This window comes from Anguilla anguilla, chromosome 2 (assembly GCF_013347855.1).
Source record: "Anguilla anguilla isolate fAngAng1 chromosome 2, fAngAng1.pri, whole genome shotgun sequence".
NCBI lineage: Eukaryota > Metazoa > Chordata > Actinopteri > Anguilliformes > Anguillidae > Anguilla > Anguilla anguilla.
In genome coordinates this window covers 60124941-60145596 of record NC_049202.1, presented here as the reverse complement: position 1 = coordinate 60145596, position 20656 = coordinate 60124941, and the positions used below count along the sequence as shown (strand labels likewise).

The 20656-nt window shown below is 50.2% G+C and overlaps 1 protein-coding gene across 2 annotated transcripts in view; it reads left to right on the top strand.

The window, feature by feature from the left end:
* The window catches only part of b3gntl1 (UDP-GlcNAc:betaGal beta-1,3-N-acetylglucosaminyltransferase-like 1), a 68760-nt gene that overhangs the window by 1687 nt on the left and 46417 nt on the right, over nucleotides 1-20656 (top strand). The window contains exons 2-5 of one of the 2 annotated variants that reach the window (XM_035407387.1): nucleotides 633-749; nucleotides 1998-2097; nucleotides 3484-3548; nucleotides 13432-13497. In XM_035407387.1, the coding sequence (XP_035263278.1) occupies nucleotides 633-749; nucleotides 1998-2097; nucleotides 3484-3548; nucleotides 13432-13497 (348 nt within the window). The remainder of the gene's footprint in view (nucleotides 1-632; nucleotides 750-1997; nucleotides 2098-3483; nucleotides 3549-13431; nucleotides 13498-20656) is intronic. The other variant, XM_035407388.1, reaches the window with a different exon arrangement.

Here is a 20656-nt window from a genome sequence, read left to right as displayed (position 1 = left end):
GCCCTCGTCTACAGGAACACACACCTGAATATGATTGGTAATCACTAATCAGCCCGGGTGTATCTTGTTGACTTTTCCTGGTCAAGCATAAAACCGTGTCCTTTCTAATTTCATACTGCGTTACTGTATGTTTTTGTAGGTTTCATATCTTGTATAGTGCTGGAGTTTCAGTTTAGTACACCCCCCTCCCCTCATTTTGAAAATTGGGATGAAAATTTGTCAAACCTTGAACTTATTCCAAACGCTGTCGGTTAGAAAAAAGAGTAACCGTGGAAACGGGGTGAAATGTGGGTGATGCAATGCAGAGCTGGCTTGACCCAATAAGTGGCACATGTGGCTGCTTAGGGCCCCTGTGACTGCCTAGGGGGGCCCCAAATCATTCTGATACCATGGTAACGAACCCTGTTCCTGGACATCTACCATCCTGTAGGCTACAGGACGGTAGATCTCCAGGAAAACGGTTGGCTGCCACTGTTCTAAAATAGTGGGGGGGGGGGGGGGCTTTTTGCCTGCCCTAGCCTTTTTAAGGGGCACCAATCAAATCCTGCTTGGTGCCCCTTGAAAAGGCTAGGGCAGGCACTGATGTAAGTGTCTGTTGCTGGTCACATGATGATCTCCTCTTCTCCTCTCAGTCCGTCATCCTGCCGATGTACAATGCCTCCTGCTGGCTGGACGACTGTCTGCAGTCTGTGCTGGAGCAGGACTTTCAGGGCTCCATGGAACTGTCTGTGTTTGACGACGCCAGTACAGTACGTACACACCTGTCCATGCCTTCCCACACCTGTCCGCAGCTGCCCACACCTGCACACACCAGTCTGCACCTCCCCACGCCTGCCTACACCTGCCCTCACCTGCAGAAACCTATCCGATTCTGTCCGTTTCAAAATAAGCATTCATTTCTGTGTCCAGGGTATGTCTTCAGCACTCCTTCGGTTGGTAGCTTTCACTTCACTGCTGCCCATGGGCGTTTAAGGATCACATGACCTGGCTCTGTCCATCTCTTAGCTGAGATGTTTCCAAGGTTGCTCCACTGACCACTTCTGTTATTCGTACTGAAAAACAAGCAGACCGCTTTCCTAGCAGTTTGTTGTAAACAGATACTGTATTTAAGCAGAGCTGGAAACTGATCTCTGGGGATGAAAAAAACAGACTTAGACCAACTTTTGGGTTGGACATCCCCCACCCCTCAGACACACACACTCACACCACAAACACAGCCTTGCTCTGGATCGCTCATAAATACTTGACATGACCAGATCCTTTTTTTACCTGATGTAAATAATACAGTGTTCTCTGTGGAAGGGGCCCCCCAGTTGGAGGCAACTCTGGGTAGTGTTTTAGAAACATCCAACCACAGCGTCTCACCCCTATCAGCACTTCGCACCCCCTCACCCTAAATGGCGGGCTGTAGGGTACGGAGACACCGGACCCCCACCGCTAGAAGAGGGGGACTCACGGCGGACCAAAGGGTCAGAGTAATTACTGTGTGTGTCGCCTGCCAACTGAGCATCTCCCTGGGATCTGGGGTGGGGTGGGGTGGGGTGGGGTGGGGTGGGGTGGGGTAGGCGGGGTAGCGGTACATGGGGGCTTAATGCTGGTGCGGTGTGGTTAAGGACCCCTGACCAGAAGACTGGGCTCAAACCCAAGCGTGATCTCCTCCCCAGGCACCCCCCCAGACCCCTTGCAAATATTTATGCTGCTAGTTCAGATCAAAACAGCATCACATAAAGAGATGGTTTGATAAAGAGACGGGTGAAATTTGTGTGGGGTGAAGTCATAACGGCTGCTGTAGTCACTGAGATTCAACATGTCCGATTTTGATTCCAGAGTTAGACATGGAAGCAGTTTATATAAGTATTTAGCCAATATTTATCATGGAAGCAGTTAGTGCCTGTATTTCATTGACGTGGTCTGTAACTTTTTGTCCATTTCTGAGTGTGTGTGTCTGGCTATGAGTGATGGTGATGGTGATGGATGATTGTTATGTCTGTTGTCAGGACGACTCACGAGCAGTGATCGGAAGCTGGACAGAGAGGCTGCAGGAGCGAGGAATCGCCATGGTGATCTCGGGACACAACTCGGACCAGCCCAAAGGGGGTCAGTCTCGAGGGGGGCTGGTGATGGGGGGGGGGGGGGGGGGCTTTATCGGTTATGATCTCCTCTGTCTCATGTAGCTGGGTGCTGATGATGGTGTGAATGTGAGAAAGAACTAACAGATTTAATGAGAGGGAAGATGAGAAGGATGTAGGCTCTTTCCATAGGCACCATCTACTGGCCTGGCTATGCCAAGAGCACACAGGTGTGTGTGTGTGTGTGTATGTGTGCCTGCGGGTGTCAGTATGTGTGTGTGCATGCATGTGTGTGTGTTTGTGTGTGTGTGCGTGCTTGTGGGCATGTGCTTGTGTGTGTTTCAGTAGTTTACAATTGTTTTTAACTGAACCAAGAAAACCCCTTCACATGAAATTGCACAGACCAGCATCTGACTTGGACAGCAGTGTAAATGTGGTATAATTTTAGACGTGTTCTGCGCAGGGGGAAACCAGTGGAGACAGCGGACAGGGGCCTGCTGCCTGGCAGTTCAAAGGGCGAAGTCAATCTTTCTCTCATTTCAATAAAATTGAGAACAAATTAAGATTCTGCTTGCCTGGCTCCGATAAAATGCAGGCCGCACCAGACCAACCACATCATGTCCTTGGAAGACTTGTTTTGCTTTTATTCCAAGACTAGCGCTGTGTGTGTATCAGTGGGGAACACGAGACAAGCGTTCCTCTTGTTTTCACACTCAGAACATGGACGCGTGTCTGCAGTTTGGAAAGTGATATTGTAGGAGGAACCCCAGGCTGTTCTCATACAGAGTGGAGCCCTGAAACACCCCCCCCCCAGCTCCACCCTACACCCACCCAACCACCCCCCCCCTCCAGCTCCACCATCCACCCACCCTCCCCTCAAGCTCCACCCTCCACTCACCCCCCTCCTGATGCCACTGTGTGATGTCACTGTCAGGACCTCATATAGAGGCCCTGTTGTTATGACACTGGCTCAACTCCTGGTTTTAGGCCTCCACATGTCTGCGCTCAATCCAACTCACATGGGATGTTAGAGAGCAAGGATCAGTGTGCTGTTCACTGTTAGGAAAGAGCCGAGCTAAGATCAGTGTGCTCTTCACTGTAGAAGAAGACCCGGGATCAGTGTGCTGTTCACTGTTTGGAAAGAATCAGGATCAGTGTGCCAATTGTATACAGGCCCCATAAATAAATTTAAAAAAATAAAACGATAATAAATGTGCATTTCAGATATTTCACGCAGGTCAATTTAAGATGGGGGATAGGTGTGTGATTGGTTCAGTGGAGATGCTGAGGGAGGGTTTTACATGTGATTGGTCCAGGGGAGAGGGTGAGTGAGGATGGGGTGGTTGGGATTGGTTCTGTGGCTCTCTGGCCTATTTCATGGGGAGTAACTATGCCCTTCTGTCCTCTGCACCAGCGGGTTACGCCAAGAACCGTGCCGTGATACAGAGCCGGGGGAGGTTCCTGTGCTTTCAGGATGCGGTGAGTACTGTATGTGTGTGTGTGTGTGTGTGTGTGTGTGTGTGTGGGCATGTGTGTTTGTGTGTGTGCACTTGTGTGCGCATGCATGCATGTATGTGTATATATGCTAGTTAGTGTAGATGTGAACACAAGTACGTATTAATCTTCATTCTGCTGGTTGCTGTGATCAGGATCATCTGCTGAAGGGGTGTAATATGTGTGCGCAGGTGTGCATATCTGAGCAACCATGCACCTCCTTGTGTACCTGCTTGTTTCTTTAATTGGATTACAGCAGTACAGCATCTTTGGGTTGAATAGAATAGCATGATAATACCTTAGCGTTGAGAAAAGATGCTCCACGATTCTTTGTAACGGTTAAAGATACAAGTGTAAGTAATGCGTGTGTGTTTTCTAATGGGGAGTTTATTGCTAACAGGACTACGTTCCTGTTGGGCAGGTCATTCACCCTTTCCTGTGTTTCACACTTTTGTTTGGGGAGGGAGGGTGGGTGGCATGACATCTGAAACGTGTCAAGAACAGAGGGGGTTCTGGGAACTGCAGCTCCGCGCTTCGGTGGCTCTGTGACAGCCAGGCCTAAACCGGCCGGCCTCTCCTAGGGGCCCGTGACGTGGGGCACCTGGTTCGGGCAGGGGTGGGGGGTGGAGTCAAGGCCGCTCGTTACACGCGCGACCTGCCCGGCGTCCCCCCAGCGTGCGGCAGGTTTGACAGGCCTGTCAGGAGCGGATGAAAAATGGGCTGCGGTCCGAGGCGGGGGGGGGGGGGGGGGGGGGGGGGGTGCGGGGGCCAACGGGAGGGGTCCCACGCCACATTAGTGCCGTTTACCTCGGCTGACACTTTGGCTCTGCGCTCGAAACGCGATACGCCCATCGCTCACCGGACTCACGCTGATTATGCAGGAAAACAAACAGGGACCTGCGCCTGTCTCTGACGGGCGTGGCCCTCCGCACGGGTGCGGGACTCTGAGTCGCCCTTTATTCGACCCACACGAGCGAGGCTCGTTCCCCAAAAATTTGAACGGAGCCAGAGAGGGTGTGAAGCGTCCCAGGACCGGGGAGCCGGGGTGTGGACAGATCCCCGGCTTGCCCCTGTCCAAAATCAACCTTCGGGCTGGAGGCACATGACCCCGTTGCCATGGTGTCTTCATTTCAGTTTGTTTTGAGTTATGCGCTGCCGTATCACCATATCAAGGGGAAAAATCTGTCTGAATGTTTCTTGGAAATGAAGAGGAGAACAGAAAATCAAGAATATTTGCATGTGTTATAGATTGTAGCGTATCATTGCTATTTTGTCTACAGTAATGCCTACATTAACTACAGAATCTATTTACTTGTTCTAGATTACCTGCATCTACGGTATTGCAGAGTCAATGTAGGAGTGCAAGATTCCCTGCCTCAACCTATTTACCAGATTTGAGATTCATTGCTACTTTACAGCTCTGGATTTTAAATTTCTTGCTTCATTTGTGGAATGTCTTCACCCGTTCATGGTTCCCTGCATGAGCTACAGAATGCCCTTACCTTTTCATGAATCTCTATACCTGGCTCTGAATGTCTCCCCCTGCTGGTAGCAATGCGCAGGCTTCTCTGCTGTGATATCTGACTGGTGTCCCTCACAGGTTGATAAAACGGGTGGAGTGTTGCGGGTGAACTCTCCTGTGGCATATCTCTGGACGTTCACGGCCAGCTGATGAAGCATTTGCTTTTAATAATGTCCGTCGCCTGCGACATCGTCCCGGAGCGTGCGGAGCGTTTGAACGCGGTGCGGAGAAGCGCTGCTCTTGTGCGTCAGATTCAGACAGGAAGGGGCCAGGAAAGGGCGTGTTTGCCAAGGAAGCGGTTAACGCCCTCCTGGGGCACTCCCACTTTGGTGCGTTGTGGTTGTGTGCGCAGTCCAGAGGCAGACAGGCCTCTCATTCAGCGCTTGTTTGGATTCAGTGGCGCTCTTTGCTCCCCTGTGTTAGCTTCTTGCTTCTGCGTAGGCCTGAGGCCTGGCGGCGGTCTCACACTTCAGGGGACGCTGAAATGGCGGAAAGCTCCAGAGACCTCATGCATCTCAGTGAAAGTGACCACGCTCTATCTCAGCCACTTTTATGGCAAAATTGGAATATTTTTCAGACGGAATACGGATGGCAAAATTGAAATTGTTACAAAAACAAAAACTTTGCCAGAGCCCTGTCAACAATCCCTCGGCACCTTGCTGCCGCCGACAGCAGTTCTTCAGAAGCCCCCCCCCCCCATGTCTAATTTTAGTCTATCTGACGTGTTTGGGTTTTTGGAATCTTGCTGTCTATGGTCCTGCTGGGGAAAAGGCGGTCCATCTGAGTCTTAGTCATGATCTTCAGAGATGTTTCTGGAGGTCTTATCCCACACACACACACTCACACAGACTTTCACACACAAACACACACACTCACACAGACTCTCTCTCTCACGCACACACACACACGCACGCACACAGACTCACACACGCATACATACACTCTCTCACACACACACATATGCATGCAAGCAAGCAAGCACCCACACACACACTCTCACACACACACACACACACACACACATACGCATGCAAGCACACACGCACACACAAACACACGCATGCAAGCCAGCAAGCACACACACACACACACGCACACACACACTCTTCAGCAGATCATAGACACTCAGGATTCTCCATGTACAGATCCTTAGATCCTGGATGGAGATCCACTCAGATCCCTGAACCAAGTCTCGGCCAATTGGGCTGCTGCTCTCTGCTCAAAGATGCTAATTTACAAATCTGACCAATCAAAGTGCTTGGCTGTCCAGAGCCAAGATCTCACGTTGCTCAGCTCAATTTCATTGGACAGGCAAAGTTATCTTGTTACTGGTAAAGCGAAAGCTGGTTTCTCATTTCTCCTTAAATGGCCTTGAGGTCTTGCGTTTATCTTTCAACGTATGGATTTAAAAAATTTCGCTTAGCATCACTAGTAAATGTAATAATCCCCACGAATAGTTTTGTTAAATTTGCGGAATTGCCGTCTCCTCTGCTGATTGGCTGTTCGGCGGATGGTAGAAAAGTGTCTAGTGGAAACAGTCTCCACTTGTTTTGGGCGGGCGCCGTTAGAGCTGGGTGCGAAATGGGAACGGTAGCGGTGTGGAAAATCTGGGTCAGTTTTATTATCGTGTTCTGCGGTGGGGATGAAGGTGTCTTTGTGGAGCGGCTCGCCGTGTGATGTGGACCGCGCGCTGAGCTGCGACTCCCCGGGAGCTGGGAATTCCACAGGATAAATGGGGCTTAAGGACCATTCCAGCTCCGTTAGCCGCCCGCGATAAACCGCTAACCGATGACAGAGTGAGCCTGTTTGATTAGCCTCAGGTGTGCCTCACTCGCCACCCCCCCCGTCTCCAACCCCCCCCCACCACAGTTTCCTGTGAGTGTGCCAGCAGCCCGGTACAGGAAGCAGCGACTTCTAGCTCGTTAGTTCGGCGTCGGGCGACAAACTCGTTAGCCGAGTCGGCACGCTAACGAGCAGTGATTTATGAAGCGGGGCTACTTTAACGGCTGCAGTCGCTGAGCGGGCTCTGCTGAGGCCTAGCCTGAGCCGTTTGCAATTTTTATTCGCTGCTTTTAAGCCGAAGTTGTCGTTCATAAATTTAACACCTAAACCATCCTGTTCGTAAATGTGGCGTGACAAAAAAACTGCTGTTCTAGGGTGCTGAAGTCACAGCTGCTGCCCTTAAACACAGAGGGCTGCTGTGTTCGCCTGCAGATTGCACCAAGTTCAGATAACGGGAGTTTACCTTGAGGCTGGGGAGAAAAGAAAGAGCGCAGAATAGAATGAACAAAGCGGAACTGTTTTGAGCGTTCCGTGTTCCACGGTGTTCCGTCCCCACTGTTCTTTTCTGTAACATAAAATACAAACCCCAGCATACCCTAGTTTTTACCCCGAATCATTAGACAAAAGCGAAAAGCAACATTTGCATTGTGCAGGGGATTGTTTACGTGACGCTACGTGCGGTAGGATAGTTTCAGCCCTGGATAACAGACCTGAAGTGGTGACCTCCAACCAGGGCGGTGAACAAGCAGCAGATCTCTGGCCTTACAAAGTCACCTCTGTCTGTCTTTTAACCACAGGAAAGTATTCCACGGACCAATTCAGCAATTCTCCACCTCCACATCCCCCCTCACCGTCTTCCCATATCGCCTCTCTCACCAACACCAAAGCCTGTAGGGCCCTGTTTGGCTCCCTATTCCCTACTCCCTACGCCCTATTCCCTATTCCTTCCTGCCTGTTCCCTCTTTCATTCGGTCTGTTTCCCCTGCAGCAGCAGCAGCAGCACATACACACGCACACAGCTACACCCACACCTAAATACAGTACACACACACACACACACACAGCTACACCCACACCCAAATACAGTACACACACACACACACGCACATACACATACACACGCACGCATGCATGCACGCACACAGATACACATAGACACACAAACACACATGCACATACACACACATTCCCTGGCCCATGGGGCTGATTCTAACTCCTGACAATAAAAGTACATTCCCCCTCCTCCAGCCACCAGTTTATTATCCTGTTTTCACAATTTTGCAAATTCTCTCTCTGCTCCCCACCCACACACCCCCAAAATGGGTTCCATTCTGTCTCTGCGGATTTTGTGTGTCTGTCCACAGGTGTCTTTCCGTTAGTTCAACCAGTCAACCAGTAACTGCCAGATGGAAACAGACTTCTTTTTTCCGGGGGGTGCGGTGCGGGGGTGGGGATAGTGGGTCGAGAGAATTTGTAAGATCAAAACAAAAAGTAAAGTCCAAAAGGTTTCGGTTTTGGGGATGGTTCAGTTGTGAAAAAGGCGGGGCTGGGGGTGCAGATCAGTAATGTGCAGAAAAAACAGAATCTGGGCCAGTGATAGGCACTGCCGTCTTTCATAGACGGGGGTTCATCACAAAGGATTAATCTCTCCTGGTCAAAGAGGGAGTCAGGCTAACTGGGGTAGACCGGAGCAGACCAGAACAGACTGAATCAGACTGGAGCAGACCAGAACAGACTGAATCAGACTGGAGCAGACCAGAACAGACTGAATCAGACTGGAGCAGACCAGAACAGACTGAATCAGACTGGAGCAGACCAGAACAGACTGAATCAGACTGGAGCAGACCAGAACAGACTGAATCAGACTGGAGCAAACCGACCCAGACTGGTCTCAGGGTTTCATGTTTTAGAGCCTCTATTCTTTCGATTAGTAGTTTTATGTACTTGTCGCTGATGCTTTCCAAACGACTCCACGGCGGTCCGTCACAGCGACGCCGTAGCCCACCTGCAAATGTGTGATCCGTGGCATGAACGAGTCTCGCTGTCCGCCAGAAGAACAGTGGCTGAGGAAAATAAAACAATCCTTTCAAACATTTTATTATGCAAATTTTATCGAGCATATACTTTTGAGATCAGATTTAAACATTTACATTATTGCTTTTGTTGGGGGGGGGATACAATAAATGCCTGTGTGTGTGTGTGTGTGTGTGTCCGTGTTTCTGGAGGGCTGGGGGAGGGGGGGGGGGGCCTTAGTTCATTTTACAGAACAAATTTATGAGGAGAACTTTTCCGGAAGCAGGGCTAGCTGCCGGGCCTTCAGGTCTTGGTGGGGGGAGGAGAGCGTCCATTTAACCTACATGAGAGAATCCTGTTGATGACCTCTGACCCACCTCCTGATTGGTCCAAAGGGATGGGGAAGGGGGGGGGGGGGTCACACTCTGATGATTCGAGCGACTCTCATCAGTGTGAGGTAGAGGAGGAGGAGGAGGAGACAGGGGGGAAGTAGGAAAGAGAGGCTGCAGATGGAGAGATAGAGAGAGAGAGAGAGAGAGAAAGAGAAGGAGTGAGAAGCAGCTGGACCGGGCCCAAGACTAGCTTGTCCTCTGGCCCTAATCTGTTTTGACTAATGAGGCCCCGCTTGCTCTCACTGCGTGAGACCGTGTTTAGAGTGGAAGCGTTGTTGTCTTTGAAACTCCCGACCTCCGCTTTGACCCCGCCAGAGTCACTTAGCCATAACATATACAGCTTTGTGTATGACCTCTCTCTAAGTTCTGCTAATCAGCCCGGCCTCCCTCGCCAACACACGTTTATTTAAAAAAGCGTGCATCTGTAATTACCAGTTAGCTAAAATCTTTGTGTGCTACTTTTTTTAAAAACCCACCATCAACTGGCTATAAAAACAAACTGGGGAAAATTTTTTTTTTTTTCCCCCGGTTTGATTCTTTCTTTGTGTTTGCTTTAAAGTTGAACGAGTGTGTAAATATAGCATGGGAGATAGAGGCGTCGAGTTTTGCCAAATCCACGGAAGTGGAGAGATTGCGGAAGATTGGACGCATGTACAGAAATGGCGGCGTGACCGCAGTAATGATTTTGACGGCTGACGCGGTCGTTCCCCGGGGAAACCGCGCTGTTTATGTGAAACAAGCGAGAGATCAACGGTCCCAGAGACACGCGCACCGCCGCGCTCCTGAAATTGCTACTGCGGCGTGTGGAATTATGGTCACCCTGGGGTTAGAGTCTGCACAGCCCTGAGGAGAACAGGAGGCTGAGAGCGGCTTTTTTTTAGTGTGTGTTTTGTGTGGTGTTGGTGTGTGTGTGCGTGTGCGTGTGTGTGTGTGTGTGATTGTCTGTGTGTGTCAGCGCTCGACAGTGCTCCCATTTTAACAGCATTTGCTCCTGAAAATGGATGTGTGCTGACTGGAAAAATAATTTAGGGGCACTTCTACTAATTGGTGTGCGCCTAAATTTTTCAAACTGTGAGCACGTGCTCCTTGGAAAGAAAATGTTAGCGTAGAGTCGTGTGTGTGTGTGCATGTTTTCCTACATGTGTGTGTGTGTGCGTGCATGCTTGTTTTCCTGCATGTGTGTGTAAGTGTGTGCATGCATGCTTGTTTTCCTGCATGTGTGTGTAAGTGTGTGTGCATGCATGCTTGTTTTCCTGCATGTGTGTGTAAGTGTGTGTGCATGCATGCTTGTCTTCCTGCATGTGTGTGTAAGTGTGTGTACATGCATGCTTGTTTTCCTGCATGTGTGTGTGTGCATGCATGCTTGTTTTCCTGCATGTGTGTGTGTGTGTGTGTGTGTGTGTGCATGCATGCTTGTTTTCCTGCATGTGTGTGTAAGTGTGTGTGCATGCATGCTTGTTTTCCTGCATGTGTGTCTAAGCCGTGCATACATGCTTCTGAGCGAGTGTTTTTGTGTCTTTGTGCATATGTGTCTGTGTATGATTGCCTGATCTTCGCTGTGTGTGTTTGTGGGTGTGTGTAGGGGGGTGTCCAAAGATCATCACACTGATGCTAATTCAGCTTCACATGTATTAATCAGTTTTCAGTGCAGCATAAAAGCTGCAAAAAGTCTCTGGATTTTATATTATAAAGGACAAACAGGACAGCTGGCAGACTTACCTGGCCAGAGGGACTGTGAAACACTGACACACTTTCTTATAAACCCGTCTGTTGTCTGTGACTGAACAGACACTGTCTCTGTGACTGTGTTCAGTGAGAGAGGCTCCCCCATTAGACGCTAACCTCGTCTCCCCAGTTGTTTGTTTAGATTGTGATGCGGGTGACTTTTAAGGGACGGCCTTGTGTGGTCTCCCTGGATTCCTGTGGATGTGATAACCGCCAACTCTGACTTTGCGGCCTCCCTCGCCGTCCCCTCTCGCTCCCTCCATCCTCCCCAAAAAAAATGAGAGAGAGAAGTGAAATAGCGGCTCTGTTTGGCCCGGAGCGCAGATTTTTAATTAGCGGCGAGGCCCTTATCGCAGCTGCAGTCAGACGGCGGCTATCGGCTCCCCGGCACCTCCCACATTCCTCTCCCATGAGGCAATGAGCCCGGCCCGTGTGTGTGTGTGTGTGTGTGTTTAGGGAGGGACACGCACACTCACACACACACACACACGCACACACACACGCACGCACGCACGCACACACACACACACACTCACACACACACACACACGCACGCACACACGCGCACACACACACACACACACACACACACACACACACACACACACTAGTGTGATAGATAGTGTGAGCTCTGTCCCGGAGTTCAAGGTTCTTGGCGACCCTCAGCAGTGCGGTCAGGTAGCCCTGCGTTCGCCCATCGCTAACTCCGTTATCCGTCTCCTCTCCATCCACCGAGAGCGCGCAGCGTCTTTCCGGGGTCATGTGACAGAGGCAGAGCCCCTCTGAGCGTCCGAATGCAGGAGTGACGCGGCGCTGGGGGCTCTGTGGTCTGTAGGTCAGGCCTGGGTGGGCTGGACGGCCTGTCCTCATCCTTACGTGTTCTTACCTTCTTACGGTCTGACTCCACCACTGGAGCGTGCGTGGTGTGGGCTGCGTCGTCATAGAGACGTTTATCAGCACCACTTTCAGTCCAAAATACTTCATCCTCCATGTCTGTGCGGTCACCCTTATGAAAACGGAACGTACTTTGCGTATGTTGAAGATTACATCACTTCGCAACGTTTGGACAAATATGAGTCACAGCGTATTGTTGCTTTTCAGTGTATTTTCTGAAGGTATATTGCTGTGAAACATATTAATCATTATATTTTATATCATTATATTTTGCCCACAGTATATTGCATTATGTCCCATTCCTGCAGGTCAGTATGCCAGCTTACTCTGGTCAGGAGGAGGAGGAGGAGGAGGAGGAGGAGGAGGCGGCTTTTTGGTTTTAGTCTTTCATAATATGAACTCTGTAGTTCTTCGGGCCATTCTAAAATGAGAGATGATAAGAACAAGTCTGTTTTATTTATAAAATGAAGCTGGTTTACCGCCCCCCTTTTTTAACATACAGTCCGTTTGTACGGCTGCGTATCTCCTGAAGCATTCCGGTTAAGCACCTTTCTGGAGGGCACGTCTGGAAACGCCTCACCTGTTCCAGCCGGGGACCCCAGGACCACGGGCTCACGGGTCCACTTCCCGAAACCACCGTGCTGTTCTGACGCCCCGAACGTCTGCGATCGAAACGGGGAGGAAACCTGGTTAATGCCTCACAGTGTCGCCACCTTGAGTAAACACAGGGATCATATTTTCATTTACGACATCGTGAAAAGACTGGGCCAAAATCAATGCGTTTTTTCAGGTTAAAACAAAAGAACTGTTGAGACTTGTGTCTACACTTGTAATCATTAGTGACTTTTTTTCAAACTCTTTCAAACTCTGAATTCTTCTTGGGCCCATGTTCTCACGTTGCTAATGAAGCAATGGGGTGCAAGGGCTGATTTTTATGTGAAAGTACATTGTGACACAGCAACTGCCATCGTTGAATTTACAGTACATTTATACCCAGTACCGGTTTTCCATAAGAAATTAGCTTAGAACCACTGGTGCCTGCAGTCTTTACCTAACACCTAAATATTTTGGGCTTGCCCTTGAGGGGTAGTGTTAAAAAGTAAGGCTTGATTATCAATAGTGTTGAATTACTTCATTGTTGCTGGAGAGACATCTCACCCTCTCAAACACCATCACTGTACATGTGTGCGAGGACAGCTGTGTAGTATAATCGATAAGGAGCTGGTCTTGTAACATAAATGTCGCAAGTTTGATTCCCCAGTGCCGGTGTACTTAGCAGACGCTCTTATCTAGAGCAACTTACACAACATTTTACACAGCATTTACATTGAAACCATTTATACAGCTGCATTGCTTCAGTATATATCCAGCTGTATAAATGGATGCAGTGTAAATGCTGTGTAGAATGTTGTGTAAGTCGCTCTAGATAAGAGCATCTGCTAATTGCCTGTAATGTAATGTGTGCTGCACTGAATTCTGTTATGCCACTGTGATGTCACTGTGACGTCACTGTGATTAAGACCGTGGCTGTCTCTTGCAGGACGATGTGATGATGCCACAGAGAGTGCGCGTGCAGTTCGAGGCCTCCCTGCGGAATCCAGACTGCGTAAGCACCAGCGTCCCTCGCACCTGCGCTTCTATGACATCATCGCCTCGTCTTTTATGCAGGAGCCCTGCGTCTCAGAAACCGTTCATGGCTGCGCAGCCACCTCCTGGCTGCCTGGTTTTGTGCTGACTGATCGATTGAACGCAAGTTGACTACATGCAGCTCATTACACTGTGTACCCGGCGAACAGATGGCCAGCAGACACAAAGCTGTTTGAAACTGCTTTTCTGGTTGAATGCGTTTCGGTTTATCCTGGCAATTTTATACACGATTTGTAATGTGATTCCTGCGCAGTGTTTTGCGATTCTGCCCATTCTGTTCACAAATGAACACCACAACCGCTGCTCACAGATCGAGATCGTTTCGTAGCGGTCAGACCGCAGTGAGATGGGCTTGGGAGTAGACACTAGACTGAAATATGGTGTCACAGACAGACAGACAGACAGATGGACAGACAGACAGACAGACAGTAAGGTTCATCATTCTGGAACATGGACTTTGAGATAGAAGCAAGGGTCAGATGTGTCTGCAGTGTGGTGTGTAAACGCGGTGGTCAGAGGTCCAAGGGCATGCTGGGGAATGATGGATTGTGAGGGGGGGTTGGGAGTGTAGTTGTGAAAAGCTAAGCAGTGGCCCATGGCCTTTATTAACAGACAGACAGACAGACAGGCATGCAGGCTGACAGGCAGACAGACAGACAGACAGACACACAGACAGATACACACACACACAGACAGACAGGCAGACACACAGGCAAGTAGACCGATACGCAGGCAGACAGACAGGCAGCCACACAGATGCACAGGCAGAGAGACAGACAGACAGGCAGACAGACACACACACATAGACAGACACACACATACACAGACCGGTAGACAGACAGACACACAGAAATGCAGGCTGATGAAGCAGTCAGGCTGACTCCTGCTCCAGCCCGGGCGGTTTGAGGTTTGAGAGCAGCTCCACAGTGAGCCATTAGGCTGAATGGTCAGTGTAGTTATTTAAACTGGATTAAGGGTCTGATTTCTCCCTGCAGAGAGGGACTGCTCCTGAGCTATCTGAGGAATGGAGCTGTGGTTTAGAGAGAGAGAGAGAGAGAGAGGAAGAGAGGAAGAGACAGACAGAGAGAGGGGGAGAGAGGGAGAGACAGACAGAGACAGAGAGGGGGCGAGACAGACAGAGAGAGGGAGGGAGAGAGAAGGAGAGACAAACAGAGGGAGTCGGAGAGAGTGTGTGCGTGTGTGTGTGTGTGTGTGCGCGCACGTGTGTATGTGTGCGTGTGAGTGTGTGTGTGTGTGTGTGTGTGTGCGCATGTGTGTGTGTGTGTGTGTGTGTGCGCGCACGTGTGCATGTGTGAGTGTGTGTGTATGTGTGTGTGTGTGTGTGTGTGTGTGTGTGTGTCAGTGTGCTGTAGAATGCACTTGGCATGGCACGGAAAGCGATGTGCAAACCGAGGTCAGTGATGGGGGTGTGTTACCGCGGAGATGGCAGCCGTTACTGCTGACGATGGAAAGGAAATGAAAGAGATTGGTTCAGCTATGCAGAGCACGATTTTTACTATTTTAAGTTCTGTTTTTGGAATCTGCGGATTAGATGAGCTTCGCAGAGAAAGGGGATTTTTCCCTCTCCCTCTCTCCTCCCCCTCTCTTTCCTCCTCTGTCTCTCTCTTCCCCTTCTCACTCACCCTTTCTCCTGAATCTCTCGCTCCCTCTCTTTCTCTCCACTTTTCTTCTCTCTTCCACCTCCCAACTTATCTGACACGATTAGGTGCAAGAAACTGTAGCAGCACCTGGAAACAGTTGCCACTTCCTGATTTTTGGGCTTGTAGGTACCTCATATTGCCTCCAGGCTTCAGTGAGCCTAATGGGCCAGTGGACTGCCCTGGACCAATAGAAGCCTGAGCACCCTGTTTGTTCTGAGCTCTGGTAGGCTAGCTGAGGGGGTCAGACTGCTTTTAGAATCTGACGGAGGGGGCCGTGTTGTAACCCGGCACTGGGGTCATCCCCGCTCCAGTTTGGGAGGAGGGTCACCGTCCCGCTTCGTCTGAAGGCCTTCCAGCATGAGCTCATCCGCAAGCGTGGCCAGCAGGGATCTGGACTCGAACCCGCAGCCCCTCCCCAACCCCGCATGGGGCCCTGCTTCCAGAATTTTTACAGCTGTGACATCACTGTAAGGCAGCTGGCTGAGGAGGCTGCTGATTGGACAGCAGCTCCTCACCCTTACATAAATGAAGTATGTGGCAATATATTGTGAACATTCACAATTTTTTAACAATATATTTCCTCGGTATAACTCGCAGCAGTGGTAATGTAGTACAATATTCGAAAGTAGCTATACTTTGTATGCTTGCAAATACATCATAAAGTGCTGTGATATATATTTTCGATAACATTTTCAGTGTGTCCTGTGTCTGTAAGGGGGCCCTCTGGAGGTTCCCGAATGGTGCCAGACCTGTCGAAACTGAGACGGGTCCCCCGCCCAAACGGGAACGGGCCCGGTGGCGTCCAGCGGAGGTCACCGTCTGTTTTGCGTTTGCGCTTTGCGTGGGCTTTTAATTGAAACGGTTCTTTTGCGTTCTTTCGTGTCTGCCTGCCTCTTCCTGTGCTGCAAGGTTTAGGCTATGCCCTGTGCAGAAAACCCATAGCGGGGGTGGGAGGGGCACGTTGTCACGGATACTGGAGAGGTCAATGGGCCCAAATGAAGAGAAATTAGTCCCATTGGGAGCGACGGCCATTTTGCTGTGAAGATAGATGGCAGAGGTCTGCAGTGGCCTGCAGTGTCAGTGTAGTCGTCTGTACATTTCTGTAATGGGATACGCTCTGAATAAAAGATTTGTGTGATTGTATTTGATTCTAGGACTGTTTCTGTTAGATTCAGGGGCCATATGATTATGTTAGATTCTGGGACTGTTAGATTCAGTGGTTGTGTGATTGTGTTAGATTCTGGGACTGTTAGATTCAGGGGTTGTGTGATTGTGTTAGATTCTGGGACTGTTAGATTCTGTTAGATTCAGGGGCCACATGATTATGTTAGATTGTGTTAGATTCTGGGACTGTTAGATTCAGGGGTTGTGTGATTGTGTTTGATTCTGGGACTGTTAGATGCTGTTAGATTCAGGGGTGCTGTGACCGTCAGTCAGACTCAGGGGCTGTGTGTTAGGCTCGGTTAGGCGGCCTGTACTCCTGTCACTCAGGTAACGCCGTGTTAACAGAGTCAGTCTGGAGACAGCAGCACATGTGCAGGGCAGCGAGGGGTCAGGCCCAGCATAGCATTTCATTACCCCCCCCCCCCCACACACACACACACACACACACACACACACACACACACACACACACACACACACACACACACACACACACACACACACACACACACACACACACACACACACACACACACACTCTCTCCGCATTTGGAATTCATTACAGCCTGTCAGAATTTTGCAGTAATTAAAAAAGAATCCACTTTCATAGGTCATTTACAGATTTATGGGCATGCCTCTCTCTCTCTCTTTCTCCCCCCCCTCCCTCCTTCTTCCCCATCTTTCTCTTTCTGTCTCTATCCCTTTTCCTTGCTCTCTCTCTCCCTTTTTCTTGTTCTCACTCCTTGCTGTCTCTCTCTCTCGCTCTCCCCTGTCTCTCACTCCCTGTTTCCCTCTCTCCACCCCCCCCTCTCAGGCATGGGGCGTGACCCCAAAGGTCATGCGGGGTGTGGGGGAGGGTTGGTTGGGGTGGGTGGGGTTCTGCTCTCTAGCTGTGTAAACAGGGGCAGATTTAGGGCCCCTGTGGCCTCTCATCACTGTGTCCTGTCATCAGAACAGCTTTGTTTTGTTTAGCCTTTTTCCACAGTTCGGCCATCTTTGGTTCAGTGCTAAATAAAGGTCCGATGGTCCTGGATAAGTTGTTCTGTCGTTGGTGTTTGAGGCCTGTTTGAGAGTGCGTGTGGCTGAACCTCACGCTCTCCTCCTGCGGAGAAAACACGCTGCACAGTCACGCCTGTCATGCACCTCTGCCCCCCCACCACCCAAACATGTCCTAGTAATCACACGGTAATGTCATCCGTGTCCCTGCAATCACACGGCAATGTCAGCCGTGTCCCTGTAATCGCATGCTAATGTCAGCCGTGTCCCTGTAATCTCACTGCCATGCCGGCCCCCGTTCCTTGTAATCATGTGGAAATGTCAGCCGTGTCCCTGTGTGCCTGTGTGCCGAGGCTGTGTCGGCTCCCATTGTCCTGCGTTAATGTCAGCCGTGTCCCTGTGTGCCTGTGTGCCGAGGCTGTGTCGGCTCCCATTGTCCTGCGTTAATGTCAGCCGTGTCCTGAGTAACCTCAGCAGTGTCGGCCGTGTCCGTGTAACCTCACAGCAATGTCAGCGGTGACCCTCAGTGAGACAGATGGTTGTTTTCCTGTCAAATAGCAGTTATTATGTTTTTTGTGTGTTCCCACACACACACACACACATGCATGCACACAGGCGAACAGGCACACACACACACTCACACACACATGCATGCATGCATGCACACAGGGCGAACAGGCACACACACACACTCACACGCACAGTCTTCCGGGCATGCTGATTGACAGCGGCCGTGGTGGACCCGGCCCTCGGTGACCCGAGAGGCCGTTTGTGTCTGTTACAGTCGGGGTGCTGAAGCGCGCGGAGGTGCGGGGCGGGGGGTGGGAGCAGAGAGAGCGCGGGGCGGGGGGTGGGAGCAGAGAGAGCGCGGGGCGGGGGGTGAGTTATTCCGGGTGCAGAGCGCGCGCTGCCCTGTCATTGGGCGGAGAGCGCCGGCGGCCGCCGCCCGGAGGCCTGTAATTCGGGCTCTCTGATCACAGCCCGCCGGTCGCCATGGCTGCAGCTCTAGCCCTATATATACCATCCCAGCAGCCCCTCAAATTGCCCTCCTCCCACGCTATCATCGCACTGCCCCGCTGCAGCTGGACCGAAGGCTCGTGTGTGTGTGTGTGTGTGTGTGTGTGTGTGTGCACGTATGTGTGTGTGTGTGTGTGTGTGTGTGTGTGTGTGCATGCATGTACGTGTCTGCGTGTGTGTGTGCACGTGCACGTATGTGTCCGCGTGTGCGTGTGTGTCCATGTGTGTGTGTGTGTGTGTGTGTGCACGTGCACGTATGTGTCCGCGTGTGCGTGCGTGTGTGTGTGTGTGTGCCTGTGTATGTGTGTGCACATGTGTTTGTGAGTGTGTGTGCATATGCTACTGTTGGACCAAGGTGTATGTGGGGAGTGTGTGTGTGTGTGTGTGTGTGTGTGTTTGAGGGGTAAAGGAGAGGGCGTGTAGTGGTTTATATGTACACACATATGGTTAATTTAACATGATGTGACCCTATTACTAGTAATGTTCATGTTTATGAATTGTGGGTGGGGTGTGTTTGTGCGTGTGTGCATGTGTTTGTTTTTGTGTGTGTGTGGGCACGTACGTGTGTGTGTGTGGGCACGCGTGCACACGTGTGTTTAAGCCAGCCCCTAAATGGCTGTGGTCAGTGCCCAGGCTTGACTTCCCCTCCCCCTCCTCTCTGGTTAACCTCAGGAAGATGGCTCAGCTGCTGCGTTGGGCTACTGTTCGACTACCGTTGGTCTGGTCGGGATTCGAACCGGCTGAATTGGATATTATTATTGCTGTTTTTTTAAATATATATATAGATATATATTTAGATAGAATTTGCAGATGGCTTCAGTCTTTTGCTTTCCGCAGGAGTCTAAATTGCAGGTTAGAAACGCTGAGTTTTCAGGTTGTTAAATTACAGCTTTTCGGTAAAACCTCTGTTTCTGCAGACAGCAAACCTGCAGTCTCCATTTTTGCTGTTCCCTAACCTCCGTACTCTCCAGGGGACAGCTGTTTACCCAGCACAGTTTTTAAAGGTGCTTGGACGTGCACAACGGTTGGATCTATTTTGTGACCAAAATGTACTTAACCCTTAAGGTTTGAACTTAAGGTGTAAGATTATAAATATGTGATTAGACTTCTTAATGGAACATTTGAATGCTGATGTCACAATCACTGCTGGTAATTGTACTAAATGTTCAGTTCAGTACACTGATGTAGGATTTTGAGAAAACATTCCAACGTTTACCCATAACACATGGCATTCACATGCATCTCGTATCCAGATTGTATCTAGATATGATTTAGCCATAAACATTTTCACATACCGTTAATATGCGTCCTCACTGTCAAATCGAAATCCGGACTCACCTCCAGCTCAATCGACTGCGCACGCTGCGCATGCGATGGCTGAGACGCTGATGCCATCCTCTTTCTCGTTGCCTAATCCTCTGTGTGGGCACTAATGCACACAGATGTGTACCCTCTGTATACTAACGTATACCGTGTAATGCATGTATTTGCACAGTGCCACACTTTGTGCTCATTTTGTCTCTGTGCTACTGCACCCTGGATTTGAAATGAAACAGTAAGTATGAGGTTAAAGTGCAGGCTGTCAGCTTTTACTCCAGTGTGTTTACATCCATTTCGGGTGATCCGTTTAGGAATTACAAGCCTCTTTTATACATAGTTGGCCGGCTGTTTGTCAGTGCTTCATTTGTCAAACTAATGTGAGAGCATCTGCTCAATGCATGGACGTACTGGCAGACCGGAGACAGAGTGACTGTGACCCGGACCTCCTGACCGTTTGGTCCTGCTGCGGTCGCCCGCTGCGTTCAGTCTGTCCTGTCTGCGCAGAAGCAGACGCAGAGGCTGCGCAAACGCTGTGCAGACGTGCATGGGTACCACATCACATGGAGTCCATTCAGACTCCTTCCTGTGGAGGGAAACTTAAAAAATAAAAATGAAAAAGGACAAGAGGTGCCTCTCTTATTCAACCCATCTGTGAAAATACATCCCTGGTTTTTAGATTCAGTAACGCGCCGTTCCCATAGCAACACAGGCAGCACGGCTCAACTCCGCCTCTGCCAATCTGGCTGGGTGGGTCTCCAAGTTCATAGATACAGAAACACAGGGACTCACGCACGCACGGATATGCACATTCACACACACACTCACACATGCATACCCCCCCCCCCACACACACACGCACACACAGACATGAAAACATGCGCTGTACTGTCAGTTGAATTGAGATCTTGCTCGCCAGCAGAATTGTTTTGTCTCTTACGTTCAACATTGATGTGGAAGTAC